This window comes from Sorex araneus, chromosome 4 (genome assembly GCF_027595985.1).
Source record: "Sorex araneus isolate mSorAra2 chromosome 4, mSorAra2.pri, whole genome shotgun sequence".
Lineage (NCBI taxonomy): Eukaryota > Metazoa > Chordata > Mammalia > Eulipotyphla > Soricidae > Sorex > Sorex araneus.
This window is the reverse complement of record NC_073305.1, coordinates 35,586,981-35,604,192: the sequence shown is the minus strand read 5'-3', so window position 1 is coordinate 35,604,192 and position 17,212 is coordinate 35,586,981. Positions and strand designations below refer to the sequence as shown.

At 43.6% G+C, this 17,212-nt stretch overlaps 1 protein-coding gene across 3 annotated transcripts in view; it reads left to right on the top strand.

The window, feature by feature from the left end:
* The window catches only part of TRANK1 (tetratricopeptide repeat and ankyrin repeat containing 1), a 122,879-nt gene that overhangs the window by 34,223 nt on the left and 71,444 nt on the right, over positions 1-17,212 (top strand). For all 3 annotated transcript variants that reach the window (XM_055135001.1, XM_055134999.1, XM_055135000.1), the window contains exons 2-4: positions 4,255-4,386; positions 8,343-8,469; positions 11,653-11,803. In XM_055135001.1, coding sequence (XP_054990976.1) covers positions 4,255-4,386; positions 8,343-8,469; positions 11,653-11,803 — 410 coding nt within the window. The remainder of the gene's footprint in view (positions 1-4,254; positions 4,387-8,342; positions 8,470-11,652; positions 11,804-17,212) is intronic.

Genomic DNA, 17,212 nt, shown 5'->3' with positions numbered 1-17,212 from the left:
GGTCTTGGCTTAAGTATCACTTTCTAGAGAGACCCGACTTGCCCCGTATGATCTAAGTTATATTCTGTTATATGCTATCTTACACCCTCTACCTTTTTTTTTTTGATAAGAAATATCTGACTGGGGGGCCTGGAGCGATAGTACAGTGGGTAGGGCAATTTGCCTTGTATGCAGCCGACCTGGGTTTGATTCCCAGCATCCCATATGGTCCCCGAGCACCGCCAGGAGTAATTCCTGAGTGCAGAGCCAGGAGTAACCCCCGAACATCCCTGAATGTGACCCAAAAACCAAAAAAGAATCACATAATTATCCTGTTTGATACCCTGATTTTGATCCCCAGCATGAGGGATCAAAAAAGACTATTAAATAAAATATTTGTGTTTTATATCTTTAATGGCTGTGTTCCTGAAAGACAGCTCAGCGGTAGGGAGAGCAGTTGTCCCTTAACCTCCATGAAGCCCAGCATAGTAGTGTGTAGTATTTGGGTTGGGTTATTGATAGTCAAAGCCCCTCCAGGGAGATAGATAGGTATTGGTCAAATGGGAAAATTACACTCAATGCAAGTGTGGGTAAAGAGACAACCAAGAAACATCATGTAGTAGGAAGAGAGTTATATGTGGTATTTACTTCTAAGGTGGCATAACTTGGAGGTGATGGGTGAAGGGGCTGGGCTGCACGGGCACAGCCCCGAGTGTTAGGCAGGCTGGGGCCCGGGCTTTGCTGAGCTGGGTTAGACTTGACGTGGTGGGTAGTGATTACATTGTGTTGACTTGGAAGCTCCTCAGCAGGAGAAGCTTGGGTCCAGAATCTGTGCTTTCCCAAATGCCCTTTGAAAGATTTTTAGTATTTTTATAAAAACAAAATCCCAGTTCTCCTTCCTTCTGCACATTTGTACCCTTACCCTCAAGAGGGAAGCAAAAAGGAAGGAAAAGGTAAGATGACACATTGGAGTCCCCACACAAGACCTGTTTGAACTCTTATCCAAGACTGCCTGTCTTCAGTACCTTCATCTGGGAACAAGAAGGAGGCATTTCTAAGAACTGTTCTCTCTGGCCAGTGGGGAAACTGTCTGTACCCATTCCACCATGGGTGGGTGGGTCACTTGAAAGAACTTTAATTCAATACACACACTTTCACCTAAGAAAAATGTACTGTCCCTCTGGCCAGTAGATCATTTAAAAGGATTCTGATTTAATACAGAAACACACGCATACCACATCAAGGAAAATTTGCTGTCAAGCTTTCAAGTCATAAAGTATGAAGGTCATCTCTCTATTGCAATTCCAGTTGCCCCACAACCCAGCCCCAAGTGCTGCCTACTGCCCCATTGTTGTAAGTCACTTCGAGAATTTCATGTGTATATATATACACATAACAGAAAACCCACAACAACTCGGTTCTGCTTTGTTTTCACTTGCTTGGTCCCAAAGTATCTGTTTACACTTTCCGCTCCTGCTTCCTCAAGAACAGCTAGGCAGCCGTTCAACAATGCCAGAGGGGAGTTCTCAGAGGATGCAGTGGAACTGACCCAAAACCAGCTGAGAGCATGCCGTGCCCCTGGAATCATTTGACTGCCTTTCACCCTCTGACTTCAGAGCGTAGGCAAGTGCTTAAAGTCAGGTCACCAAAACTTGTATTCGAGCAGTTCCACTTTCTCTATGTCTACAGCAAGTAGCATAACCTCTCCTTGCCTCAGTTTCCCCCAGGTCAAATGGAGCCACCATCCTATCTCATGAGCTTCATGTAAAAATGCAATGACCCAGTGCCATAAACATGCAGTTATTAAGGTATTTAAATTAATGTCGTATAGTTAAAAAATTCATCCTATAAGTAGACTTTGAAATTGTTAAAACAGAAAGATTTAACAACTGAGCTCCCTCTTATGGCAGAGGTATATGACATTTCTTAAAATGAGACACTTACTCTTCATAAATTCTGTTAAGAAGCAAAATATCTTCCATATGGTTGATACTCCTGTGACATGATTTTACCAAGAAAAGTAGAAACATCAGTGGATAAATACATTTGATGTGCATTCACACAATATCAAGATCTCACTTTCGGTTTCTAGAGGAGTATAAAAAAAGTACCTCAACATTTGTTGTGAGTTGTCTTTATTATGTTTGTAAGTATAGTAGAAATGTTTTGTTTGAAATCTTCAGTTAAGCCCTTTAAAGAGTACTCAAAAAATTTAATCATATTTATGGTCTCCTTATTAAATCAGTGTATTATAGAGCAGTTGGAAATTTAGACAAGCACAAGGAGGAAAATTAAAACCTTTCCTAATCCTAAAATGTGGATGTTAATATTTTGACACATTTTCAATAGATGACATGTGTTAAAATTTAATTTGGTATTTAGGTTTTTCATGTAGCCTGCATATTTCCACTTACTAACCTAGCCTATCATTAAATGTTCTTTACAGTATGACTTTTAAAATAACTGTGTGGTATTCTGCCTTATGGATGCGCTAGAACTGATTCTCATCCATTGCACGTAGAAGAATAGTGTGATGAACATCTGTCAGGCCAGATTTGTCCAGGATCGAGGATATAGGGTAGTGCCCAGCATTTGGGCTCATTTGCAAAAGTGCCTCTCTATGATGCCTTATTGTCTTCATTGTCCGTTTCTTTGTTCACTTGATAGTGAGCCTGTTTCTCTTGCTCTCCTCTTCGTGACTTATATTTCTCTGTGGTTTACTCATTTCAGACGCTTGCCTATGTTGGTTTAGGCTATTATGTTTTTCTTGTGTTAGAAAGATCTTTTTAAATAAAAGATGGGTCTTAGCCCTTGGTCAGTTATTACAGTGACTTCCTTTTCCTATTTGTCTGATCATCTCCAATTTAAAACACTTATTTGACAGACGGTGGATAGTATTTGATGAAAAAGCCCATTTTTAGCCAGGATAAGCCATGAATTCTGAAATGGTTTCTTGGTCTCCTCATTCTGTGTAAGTGTGAGCCTTGGGATGGAGAGATTACATCATAGTCATAGAGAAGTGTAGTTGGGGGTGACCCTATTCCCTGTAAGCACATGTGGATTTCAGCAATCAACCACTTAGATCTGCTTCCCCTCCCCCTAATACACTCTCCAAGATTAAAAATGATGAAGAGAGTGACAATTATTTTCTTCCCAAAAACTGTCGGAAGGCCCCTAGCAGGCTGACCCTTTAGTATGTGGCATAGCCAACTCTGGACTCCATCTCATGCTCCTTTTCCACAGCCCTTCCCACCGCTGTGGGTGGAGGGCACCTCCTGCACCTCCTAAGGAACCCGCTCTTCTCCCACTTAGACCTGCCTCCTTGGCGTCTGCTGCTTACGGCTCTCAGTGACACTCCCCACTGCTCTCCAGAACTGCCATGGTGAGCACCAGGCCCTTCTCTGGGACTACCCAGCCCCCCGAATCACTGCCCTCTCTAGGGCGGCTATGCCACAGTATCTAAGTACCTACTTCCTGCTAGGCTGTAGGACCCATCAAATGAGGAAAGCAAAGGCCGTGGCTTGAGGGGGGCAGGTGCTTCTGGGGGGACACAGACAAATAAGCAGGCAAGGGTGGCCAACTCGGATAAGTCTAGAGGGGGCCTTACTTGATCTGTTTCAGGAAGAGGGGCAGGAGAGGCAGTGAGTGTGGCCCTGCCTCATCTCCACCGTCTTGGGCCTCAGAACTGTGCCCTCTCCCATGAGAGGTCTTCAGACCTCTCATTTGTCCACGTGTTGAGAGTGTAAGGGCTGGCCACTGAGTTCGCCTACGTCTTCAGGTGCTATGAAGATGTGGTCAAGAGAGATAGATACCTGGAATCGGGGTTGGGTCTAGAGCATGATCCCTAGGCAGATCCCTCAGATCTCTCTGAGCCTCAGTCTCCTCATCTAAGCAGTGGGGACAGCGCCTCCTGTGAACTGCCACAGTGGGTCAATGAGAAGGTACCGAGAGAAGGTACTGTGAGTGCCAGGCGGGGAGGAAAGCCCAAAGGCGCCACGTGCGAGGGTTATGTTGTCACACTTGGAAGCTGCCTCCTTGCTCTGTGTGTAGTGGAACATTAGCGCAGAAGATGTGGAATCATTCTCGCAGCCTCCCCTGAGGTCAGCAAAGAGCCAAGACAGGAGTGACCTCAGCAGACCCTCTGTCTGAGTTCCTTGTGGGTAGGAATGTGCTCAGGGTGTGCCCTCTGCAGGGGGTGGGGCCTGATCCAGCCTGCCTCCCCGCTCTCATCCTATGCATTGAGCCTGGCTGCCAGCCTCCTCCATCTCCTCACAGGATGGAACTCACAGAGTATGCTGAGCTCTTGAAAGAATCTGGCAACAAGGTTTTTAAGAATGGAAACTTCTCTTTGGCCATCACAAAGTACGATGAAGCCATCCAGGTTCTCCTGCAGTTATACCAGTGGGGGTAAGTGTTTGGATCTTTCTCCCCACTTTGTACAAAAGTAAATGGGGATTCATGCTGTTGCTTGCTTTCCTCTCATTTATCAGCTCGTCTTGTCTCTGTCCTTTTCCCCTCCATCTTGTCCCCATCCTCCTGGACTTATTTATTTAATTTTTGTGCTCAGAAGCGGAGCATAAATTACGAGAGTGATACCGGAAATTGAAAGTGAAACACGGGATTGCTGATAAATATGAAAACTTCCCTTTCACTCCAGTTATCTGGGAAGATTGAAGTCTTCAGACCTCTCATTTGTCATTAATTTCCTCTTGAGTATCCATGTCACTTACTCCTGTCCTCAGTACATCCCCTCATAAATTGAGCCTCATCTCCACTCCCCTACCCCTTCAGCTTTTAGAAGATCTCCCAAACATGTAAAACATCAAGACACGTAAAAATTAAAGATGGCAGGCCTGAAGAGATAGTACAGTGAGAAAGGTGCTTGCCTTGCTTGCAGCTGACTCGGTCTCAATCCCTAACATCATGTGATCCTCCGTGTACCATTTGGAGTGGTCCCTGAGCACAGACCCAGAAGTAAATCCTGTTCACTGCTGGGTGTGACCTCAAAAACAACAAACAATGACAAATTATAGAGAGGAGCTGGGAGATGGCATGGAGGCTTGGAGCACGTGCTTGGCATACAGGAGGTGGGGTTTGATCCCTGCCTGGTCTCTCCACTGTAGCACAGTCAGGAACAATCCCTGAGAAATGTGCTCAGAATAGCTCCTAAGCATCACTGGGTGTGGTCTAACTCCCAGCCCCCTCCACTATAGAGACCCTCCAAGAACATTGGTTGTTGTTTTCAATATTGGTTGTTGTTTTCAATATTGTCTATATTACAACTTAAAACTGAGAAAATGCGCATTTATTATCTATTTACTATCAACAATGACCCACTACATGTTAACATCAGTAACATTCTTATGAAAAATCTACATTTTCCAAGGCACCATATTTAGATAGATGATCAGTCTAATAGAGTTCATATGGCTTCTCTCATCTGCCTATAGTTTCAGTCTTTTGGGATAGTTCAAGTCATTAAATCTTTGGAAAATTTTGCTCATACATGTGAGAGAAGTATGTAGAAGGCACATAGATGCAGGAGATGTGGCTTAGGCATCAGTGGCCTCCTGCCCACATTGGGAATGGCTCTGGTGCCCTGGAGCACCACAGTGTGTGCCCATGACTGATAATAAAAGAAGGCATAATTCCTTAGTACTTACTGCTCTAGTTTTCTATTGCCACTGCAATGAATTGTGACAAATGTAGTGGTTCAAAATGATACAAACTTACTATCTTGCAGTCCTAGAGGTCAGAAATTCAGAATGAATCATATAAGACTAAAATCACCTGGCTCCTTAACGAAGAGACTCCATTTCCTTGCCTTTTTCAGCGTCAGGTGGCTAATTGTCTTCCTTGGCTTGTGACCCCTTCTTCCATCCTCAAAGTGCATCCCTCCAACCTGCTTCTGCCATCACACTGCCTTCTCCCCTGCTGCAGCCATACTGCCTTCTCACAGGACCCCTGTAGTTGTAATGTAATCCAGGATAACCTCCTCTTAACACTCTTGTAAATCACACCTGAAAAGTTCCTTTTGTTATGAAAAGGTAACTTTGTTTGGTACCATGATTGTGCTGACTATAATTGTGAAAATGTTTTGACCTTACAGACCACCTGAAATGGTTCTAAGGGATCCTTAGAGGGTTCCAGATCCTCTACTAAGTAAATGAAGCAGAGATTGGCCTTTGTGGGGTACATTGGCCTTTGTGGGGTACATGATTGGCCTTTGTGGGGTACATACAGGTTGTATTGATAGATGACACTGGATTAAATTACTCAAACCTCCCTCCCCTCACCTGTGTCTATGCTTGAGTTGCATTTGATCATGATTGGCATGACTACCTTACTTATGTCATTCCTTCCCTTCTGTGTCAGATAAAAACTGTCCTCATTTGGGCAAAACATCCAACTTACTTAAAGAGGTAGTGTTGTATAATGGCTATGACTAGAGACTGACTACACAGTGATTGTTCTAATATCAGCTTTCCCACTTACTGGGGAACATCTGCCTAATTCTCCATGCTGCTTTAATGGGGCCTTTCTGATATTGATCCCTTATCTGTCACCTATTGCTAAGAGCTGACTTACGGTTTCAAGTGCATGTGGTTTACTCAGCAAGTGCTCCTAGGAGAAGAGGTGAGGGAAGCGAGATGGGGCAAGAGAACGCTCTAAACAGGGATGGTGTCTCATCTGGAGGCAGCTTTACCCTTATATTGTGGTACCTTTACATCATGAGTCATACAGCTGAGCTGGTTCTGCTTTGGGTTCAGGGACTGACCTTTTGATTTCCATTTCTGTCAATCATCAGTTGCAGGCTGGCTAACCCCAAGAAGTTATCTTAATGAATGGCACTATGTATTAATTATTAGCTAAAGTATTAATGTATTAGCCCAAGCTAATACATAGCAACATGTCCTAGATTAGGTGATATAAACAAGTTTGTTTCTCACAGTTCTAAAAACAGGAGGGTGGGGGGTCCAAAGTCAAGGTGGTGGGCAATTCAAATCCTAGAAATAGCCCCATACCTGGATTGCAGAACACTGCTTTTCACTGTGTACTCTGACAGTAGGAAGGGAGAGTGGGGAGCTCTCAGGTAGGACTCTGTTTATAAGGACATGAATCCTGTCAAGAAGGCCCTACCCTCTTGGCATCTATTATACTGTGGTCCCGACTCCCTTGTCAACCACCACTGATCACCCACTACCTCAGATTACATCTGGGGCCTCAACTCTCCTTCATTATGAGGAATGAAGGGCAGTGAGAAGCTGGACATGCAGAGCACTGAGGGAGGAGACCAGTATTTTCACAGTCGAAATGTTAGATGTATAAGAAGCATCAATCTTGCTTTTCACAGTTGGATGTCTTGCTTGAATTTCACTGGTACCTGTTGACACATTCTGTGCATTCTGTGTTTTCCTTATTTTGATCTGGTTTCAGCACTGACTTTGCGGTTGTTTATTCCCAAGACCAGAGAAGCCCTTCCTGCTCTGCTCCAAGGCATGTGTTGGTTGTCCCCCCCCAAGGTTCTTCTTCCCACAGACAGGTGCCTTATGGGGTCTGGACTTTACCCACTAAATGCCCTTGCCTCCCCTTTGCTTCACATGGTGGGTACCATGACCCTGGATTTACCTTATTAACTTTTGGCCTTGACTTTTGGCCAAAAGCTTGACTTTTGGCCTTGACCTAGCATTGTACAGTGAGACGCAGTGTTGTGATGAGAACGCTCTGTCATATAGAGTGTGGCTCATGAGTGCTCTGCAGCTAAGGAACTAAACTTCTAATTAAATTTGAATTAATATAAACGGAACTCACTGCCTGTGACTCATGGCCGTGGTGTTGGACAGTGAAGATTAGCCCCAGAGCGTGTGGACCTCCATCTGTACTCTGGGTCCGGGTTCTTTAGATGTTAGGGTGGTCCAGTCTATCGAAGAGAACAGAAGCATGTTCCTCTTGCTCCTGTCCCAGTGAGGCTCTGGGCTAGGTGTGATCACATGTTCTGATGGCCTATCTTCAGTGCCCCCTCTGCTCTGCCAGAACCTGTGTACAGAGTCTGGAGTGAGGTAAGGCTCGGGTCAGTGGAGAGCAGGAAGGGGTACAACCAAGGTATTGAGAATACCTTTTCCCGTGGAAAGGCTCATCGACTGGTCTTTGGAAGGGAGGAAGGACTGGTATGTGCATTGCCTTGCCCCCAGGCTTTCTAGGTGGCTAGAGCTTCAGACGCCAGAAGCAGACCTGGGACCTTTCTTGCTGAAAACCTTTCCTGCCGGTAGCAGCCAGCGCCAGAATGGTGGCCCTCAAGGATGATTTGGAGTAGTTGCAAAAAGATCATTCTACTGACCCCCCAAGTTTGTTCTTGCTCACAGGGTACCCCCCAAGGACGTGGCTGCGCTGCTGTGCAAGAAATCCAATGCCTTTTACAGCCTCGGGAAGTGGAACGAGGCGTTTATGGCTGCCAAGGAGTGTCTCCAGTGGGATCCAACCTACGTGAAGGTACGGTACTCTCCTGGAGCAGCTGTTGCAGCCTTCTTCCCTTTCTTTTAAGACTGGAAATTCTGGGGGTACAGCTTATTCATCTCTCTTGGGCTTCAGACAGATGTCCATAGGGCCAGAGCACTGTGCCTGGGAGAGAGTTGACATTGAGAGGCCTAAGTGCTGAAATATGCATGGAGGAGAGAGCAGAGTGGAGCCCGTGGCAGCTGGGGCGCAGTGGAGGCTGTGGTGGAACTTGTTTTCTTCTGATGTAGTTACACCAAAGCTCAAAAGTCTGTTCATCATTATCTTGGAAGTTTCCTTTCAGCGATGCTTATTCCATTTGCAACTGGGGTGGATGCCTTGACACAGTTCTTTAGAAAGCTTTTCCGAGGGTCAGAAGCAGCACTTTGGGAATATTCTCAGGAGTGTGAGAGGCCAAGAAGGCCTTTAAACTATTCACAAAGGTCAAAGTATGAGCATTTGATTGGATTTTCAGCAAAATGCTTGGAGTGCCACTCTGCACACCATCACATTCTTAGTGCCTCTTAACTAGAAGGAGAAGGATATGGGGGAGGAGGTTTGACCCCCATCCTTGTGGGATGTAATCTGTTTTACCTGGTTAAAGATAAACTGAGTGTTAGACCATTTACAATAGTTAATTTGAGCAGAAAATTGATTCAGTAGGGCAGTGATAAAGTTGGAGCAGCAAGTGGGCCACTTAGGGGGAGGATTTGGGGAGACTGTTTCAGGGAACATACAGAGGGAAGGCTGGGAAGGGTTGATTGGCCTAGTTGGCTTTTGAGTGGTCTTCCTTCGGTTTTGATTTCATAACCTTGAGGTTATTTATGCACCAAGTTTTGCATTTGCTTTTCAGCCTAGTCTTAGAGCAACTCTATTAAGTTAATAATTCCCTCTTTTGACTAAATTCTCACATGTGAGAGATTGACCCTACAAATTGGTTTTTAATGCCGTTCTCAGTCACTGTCAGTTACATTGCTTTTGTCATATTGTGGAACTCAGAGGTTATGATATCGGACCCCTGGAAGATATGTTTTTGCTATTCATCTCATTACTTATCTTGTTTCTGCTTCTCCAAGTGCAGTCACACCATCTGATGTACTGCTGATGGCTGCCAACTTGCATTTAAGACCTTTGAGAGAACGTAGCACACCAAGGAGACTACCGTGAACTATTAGGTGGATAATACCGAGACCGAAGAATGCTTCTTAACTAGGGCCCCCATAAACCAATCCAGTTGATATCAGATAAGTCAAAGAACAGACCCAAAGGGAATATCAACCTGTTTTAGCCTAGTGATTTTTTAATTAATTTCTCATATTTGCTGCAGCATCAGAGGTATTGACCCAAGTTCAGCAAGAGGTATTTGCTGTGGCACAGTAAGTAAAGAAATTTTATTAGCTGAAACAAGCAGGTCTAGGAATTTCTGTTGTGCAGCGATAGGCTACCCTGGCTTAGAGCTACTTCAGTTCAGTGGTCTCTTTCCTAGTTTAATTGATTTAACAACACTAGACTTTATTGAAGGACAGTGACTAGAGGCCTTGAGCAGCCTTGAAAAGAGAGAAGGCACTCTTCTACATCGTTTTAAACAGAGGGCAGTGAATTGTGGAGATGTGAAAAAAAGGGAAGGGCTTTTAGGCTGTGGGGCCTGCAAACGCTGGGAAAATAAATGAGTGGAGCTAACTAAGAGTGATCCTAGCATGGCTGATCCATCTAACATGGCCAATGTTGACTCTCTCATGGCCAGGAAAATGCCCTGGAGGAGTGGATTCGTGGCAGTCCTCATTCCTCACTTTCTGACTTTAGTCAGAAACAGAGAGCTCTGGGGAATGCCTTCTTGGATCTGTTAGCTGTCAAATGCCATCAGCTCTAAATAGCCAAAGTGCCCTGTTTTGAGTGGTATATTATGCATACCTTCATCTTTTACCAAAATAAAAAGGGACGCTTAACCAGGCCAGAGTGTTAGTACAGTGGGTTTGGGTGCTTGCCTTGCACACAGCTAACCTGGGTTTTATCTCTGGCATCACATATGATCTCCTGAGCCCGCCAGGAATGATCCCTGAGCACAGAACCAGGAGTAAACCCTGAACACTGCCAGGTGTGGCCCCAAAACCAAAACTGAACAAAAAAATAGACATTTTGGGGCTGGAGCGATAGCACAGCCGGTAAGGCTTTGCCTTGCACGCAGCCAACCAAGGTTCGACTCCGAGCATCTCATATCGTCCCTGAGCACTGCCTGGAGAGGTTCCTGAGTGCAGAGCCAGGAGTAAGCCCTGTGGTTCGCTGAATGTGACCCAAAAATGTAAAAAAAAAAAAAAAGGACATTTAAATCTGAGGAAGTCAATAGAACAATGTAATAGAAAATTCTCTATTAGATACCATGGTTGGGAGGGAATTCCCCCTGCCCCCTGTTATTACTGTTACATTAGCTTTAGATTTTTCAATGGTGTAAAAACATCAGTAACTAATCAATAACTTATTGAGATTGGGGATTAAGTAGAATTTTTAAAGTGCTTTTTATGAACTCAGTTGAACACCTTCTGTTATGTTAGAACATTGCTTTGGTAGATCCTGATGCTGATTCTCTTAGATGGTCAAAGTGGAGAAGGCAGTAAGTATCATTTTGTTCCTACTCGAAGAGTCCTGTTGCAACACTAGACCATTCTCCTTTAGTAATAATTGTAATTTTCCCATCTACATAGATCCCAGTGCTTGTCCTTCCCTTCTTTAGCCCCTGCACGTGCTCCATGGAAATTGTGTTTATTTTGCTTGAGAGGAGCTGGGAACGTCTGCTTATGTGGCAATCTCATTCTTCTGTGAAGTACTGCAATCACGGAATTCTGTTCACTCCTCTCTTCTTGCCCAGGCTGTGATTAGAGACATGAATCAATAAGCCGCACGTATTATTGGAACCAGGCCCACTCTGTTCCTTCTGTCATTTTTCAGATGCTGCCTAAGTCATGGGTCTGAAAGTGATGATTTTCTTGGCAGTTAAGAGCTGGCAGGGAACACAAGGAATGTACTAGAATGTGGGTACCTGCGGCCAGGGCTTGTTAGAAAGCTGGCTTCACTCAGTAGTGAGACTCCTGGAGTCCACCTTCCCAGGCCGTCAGTCTGGCCTTTGCTTCCGGCAGAGGGTTGGAAGAGATGGATGTGTTACAGTTTGCTTTTGTTCTGTTCCAGGGATATTACCGAGCTGGTTACTCATTGTTGCGTCTGCTCCAGCCTTATGAAGCTGCTCGCATGTTTTTTGAGGGTCTGCGTCTTTTACAGGGCAGTCACGACCAGACACAGGTTGCGGATTTCCTTGTGGGCGTCTTCACCACTATAGGCAGTAAGTTGGACCAGGGAAGATTTCTCTGTTCCCTCACTCTCTCTTTCCTCTGTCTGTCTGTCTGTCTGTCTGTCTGTCTGTCTGTCTGTCTGTCTGTCTCCCTCCCTCCCTCCCTCTCTCTCTCCCTCTCTCTCTCTCTCTCTCTCTCATTTTATTTGAGTACCTCCTGAAGAGAGAATTACAGGATGTTTCTTTGTAGCTGATTTATGTGCTCTTGGAATGATGCTGGTTTTCACATTCAAAAGCATTTTGGAGGGGCTGGAGCAATAGCACAGTGGGTAGGGCGTTTGCCTTGCATGCGGCTAACCTAAGTTCGGTTCCCAGCATCCCATATGGTCCCCTGAGCACTGCCAGGAGTAATCCCTGAGTACATGAGCCAGGAGTAACCCCTGTGCATGGCCAGGTATGACCCAAAAAGCAAACAAACAAACAAAAAAGCATTTTGGAAATTTGTGTGGCTCATGCCTTTATCAAATCAAAAAAGTCCTTTTGTATAAATTTCCTGATTTTGTTTGGGAGTTACATTTTCTGTGTTGCTTTTCACAGAGGTCTTCCTATTCATACTAATTGATTTATGTCACCTTTTTTCTCTTTCTGCTGAGTTATGCATACATTTTTGGGCTCTGTTAAGGAAATATTCTTGTTTGCTGCTAGAGGGTCTTGTGAAGGCTCTCAGGATGCCTGAGACTCGCTGGGCAGGAGACCCACCTTCTCAAATACCAGGGATGCATTGAGGGCCTTTTTGCATGCCTGAGTTTGGTTATGACTTGGATGAGTGGCTTTGTCAATGACCTCAGTCAAGCAAAGCCAGAAACCCATAAAGAATAATATAATGAATAATATAATATAGATATAATATAGTGTGTGAGGTGCTGGGGACTGAACCTAGGGTCTCATATGCAAGGAAAATAAGTGCTTTAACAGTGAGTCCTGACCTTCTAGTATACTTCTGGCTGGAGATAGAAGAACTCATTCTCTAAGTATCTTAACATAGCCTAAAAGTTCCACCAATGACGAGACCACTATTTCCAAATACTCTTTAATAACATTTAAGATGGCATTTGCCAGGGTGAGAGAGATAGCTCAAGGGGTAGAGCATGTACTTATCTAGCATATGTAGGGCCATGAGTAATCCCAAGCATCACATATAGCCTCCACCCTATCTAAGCATCATGGGATATAGCCCTTTTAGCCCCAGGGTACTGCCCAATGTGGCCCCTGTTTTAAAAGTGGCTTAAAAGGATGGTTCAACATATGCAAATCAATTAACATCATACACCACATTAATAAAAGGAAAGATAAAAGTCAAATGATCATATCAATTGATGCAAAAAAAAAACTTCGACAGGTTCCAACATTTACTCATAATAAAAACCCTCAACAAAATAGGGGTGGAAGGAACCTTCCTTAAGATAATAATGCCCACACTGGATAGCTACATGCAAAAAAATGGGCTCAGACTTATACCTAACACCATGCACAAATGTCAGATCAAATGGATTAAAGACCTTAACATTAGACCAGAATCCATAAGATACATTGGAGACAAGGTCAGCAAAGCCCTCCACGACATTGAAGCTACAGGTATCTTCAAAGAGGACTCACCACTGACCAGGCAAGTGGAAACAGAGATAAACAAATGGGACTATCTTAAACTGAGAAGCTTCTGTACCTCAAAAGATACAGTGACCAGAATACAAAGACAATCTACAGAATGGGAAAGGATATTCACCCAGTACCCATCGGATTAGGAGTTGATAACAAGGATTTAAAAGACACTGGTTGAACTCCACAAGAAGAAAACATCCAACCCCATAAGAAAATGGAACGATGAAATGAACAGAAACTTTCTCAAGGAAGAAATCCGAATGGCTAAAAGACACATGAAAAAATTCTCCTCATCACTAATCATTAGGGAGATGCAGATCAAAACAATGAGATACCATCTCACATCCAAAAGAACAAAAGTGACTGGTGTTGTCGCGGATGTGGGGAGAAAGGGACTCTCCTTCACTGCTGGTGGGAATGCAGACTGGTTCAGCCCTTTTGGAAAACAGTATGGATGTTCTCAAAAAATTAGAAATTGAGCTCCCATTTGACCCAGCAATACCACTTCTGAGAATATATGCCAGAGATGCAAAAAAAGTATAGTAAAAGTGACATCTGCACCTATATGTTTATTGCAGCACTGTTCCCAATAGCCACAATCTGGAAAACACCCGAGTGCCTGAGAACAGATGACTGGTTAAAGAAACTTTGGTATATCTACACAATGGAATACTATGCAGCTGTTAGAAAAGAGGAAGTTATGAAATTTGATTATAGGTGGATCTTCACGGAAAGTATCAGGTTAAGGGAAATGAGTCAGAAAGAGAGGGACAGACATAGAAATATTGCTCTCATTTGTGGAATATAAAATAACAGAATGGGAGACTAACACCTAAGAATAGTAGAGGTAAGTACCAAGAGGAGTACTCCAAAGCTTGGAAGCTGACCTCACATGCTAGGTGAAGAAGCAGCTCTGATAGAGAAGGGATCACCAAGCAAAGGGTGATAAGCGGGCCCACTAGGGATGGGAGATGTGGGCTGAAAATAGACTATAGGCTGAACATGATGCCTACTTAATACCTTTGTAGCAAACCGCAACACCCAAAAAGAGCGAGCAAATGGGAATGCCCTGCCACAGAGGCGGGGTGGGGTGAAAGGGACAGGGTGGGGGTGGTAGGAGGGATGCTGGGACCACTGGTGGTAGAAAATGGGTACTGGTGGAGGGATGGGTACTTGATCATTGTATGACTGAAACATAAGCATGAAAACCTGTAACTTTGTCTCACGGTGATTCATTAATTAAAAAAAAAGACAATAATGCCCATCATTAATAAGCCTATAGCCAGTACCATCCTTAATGGTGAAAAACTGAGAGAATTCCCTCTGAAATCAGGTACAAGACAGGAATGCCCACTTTTTCCAGTTACGTTCAACATAATAGAAGAAGTCCTGAATATAGCAATCAAGCAAGAAAAACAAATCAAAGGGATTCAAATTTTAAAAGATCTCAGATTATCACTTTTTGCAGATGATTTGATGATATACATAGAAGACCCTAAAGAGTCCACAAAAATGCTCCTAGAAACAATAAACCAGTACAGTAGAGTGGCCGACTACAAAGTCAGTATGCAAAAGTTGGTCACATTCTTATATACAGGAATGCATCAGAGGAAACAGTTATCAAAGAGTGTATTCCATTTAAAATAATGTCCAGAGCTACGCCCACACCCATAGTTGCAGCCATGTAAGCCTCGTTTCAGAGACTCATAAATCTTGAAAGTGAGCAACTAGAGCAAAAATTTCTTGGATATTTGCTTCTGGCTGAGACCTCCAGGGCGATCTCGGAGAGTTTGGGGCCAGCTTCTGCCCTACCCAAACTCTGGCAGCCTCTCCCACATCTCAAAGCCTCCATCATACCTCAGGCTTGACTTCACTGTCTCAGGACTGAGGTCCACGGAGAACCTAATCTGCCAGAGTGCTTCTTCTTTGGGCTGAAAACTCCAGGCTTTTTTGAAGTTGGAAGGGTGACCTCCTCCCACCTCCCTCTACTTTAGGAAGCCCTGGCAGCCTGCCTACTCTCCAAAGCTGCTCCCAAGCCTCTGGCTTGACTGCCCAGTTGAATATTCTGGATTTTCGGGAGCGACATCTCCCAACCCTACAATGCTGGCATCCCAGTAGTAGCGCACCAGATTGGATGGAATGTAACGTAGAGGTCATACAATCTCGACCAACAAAAATATTAACACAGAAGACTTTACTTGCAACAACAGGTTACTGAACCCTCAGATAAGGACTTAAGGTCCCCATGGTGCTATTAAATGATGTTCACAAACTTTCTTCTGTGGAAATATATTTTGATCATCCTGTTAGCCATTTAAGTGGTAATGAGCAATATAAAATAAATTATTGGGAGCCTGCTACAGGGGCAGGCTTGAGGGGTGGTTGGGAAAACGAAGACAGTGGTGGAGGGAAGGTGATAGTGGTAGTAGGATTGGTGTTAGAATATTGAATGCCTATAACAAATCATCAGGAAAACCTTTTGAAACCACAGTGTTTAAATAAAATGGGGACAGAATATAAAAATAAAATTGTATGTAGGAACCAGCTTAATAAAAGATATTGGAAATCTATAACATGATAGCTTTAAATTACTTGGGAAGGAGATAGAAGACCTTAGGAAATGGGAAAATATCCCATATTCATGGATTGAAAGAATCAATATTATTAAAATTACTATTTTTCCTATGCTGTTATATAGAATCTAAATCCAGACTTTTTTTTTAGGATTTAGAAAAGTAAATAAGTAAAGTATATGCCAAATCAGAAAAGACCACGAATAACCAAAGCGATAGTGAAAGTTAAGAAATTCGGAGGTATTTTGTTGCCAAATTTGGACTGCATTATAAAGCTATAGTGATAAAAACTGCATGGTACTATAATTAAGATAGACCTTTTCTGATCAGTGTGTCAGAATTGAATACCTTCTGACAAAACCCCATGTATACCAGCAGTTAATTTTTGATAAGGGAGCTGAGAACATGAAATGGAGTAAAGATAGCCTCCTCCAACAAATAGTGCTGGGAAAACTGAATAACAACGTGTAAGAAAGCTGGACTCATATTTTACACCTCAAACAAAAGTTAATTTAAAGTCGATCAAAGACCTGGAAATCTGACCAGAAACTCTATCAAGACCTGGAGATCTGACCAGAAGCTCTAGTGTACATTGAGGAAAATTTAGGTAGAACACTTGGGACTAATAAAATTAAAGAGATTCTGCATGGTAAAAGAATTTTATTAGTCCCATTTATTTATTTTTGATTGTGTTGCCTTTACCAGTGTTATCAGATCCCTGAAGATGCGTTTAAGGTCCAAATCTTGAAGTGTTCTACCTAAAGGATGATCTCACTTATCTGTGGTATACTAGATGAGGATTGTAGTAAAAGGGAGATACCTAGATCACCTTTAACCCCAGTGTTTAGAGAAGGAATGAAATCAAGGTGGGGAGAAGAAGAGAAAAGGAAGGAGTGGGTGAACAGGGGTACTGGTGATATGGGTGAGTGGTATACCCATATATCTGAAACACTATCACTGTCATTGCTCATCGATTTGCTCAAGCAGGCACCAGTAACGTCTCCATTGTGACACTTGTTACTGTTTTTGGCATATCGAATATGCCACGGGTAGCTTGCCAGGCTCTGCCCTGAGGCGAGATATTCTCGGTAGCTTGCTGGGCTGTCTGAGAGGGGCGGAGGAATCAAACCCGGGTTGGCCGCATGTAAGGCAAATGCCCTACCCGCTGTGCTATCGCTCCAGCCCTTCTGAAACACAGACTCAGCAAAATTGAAAACATGAGATCTAA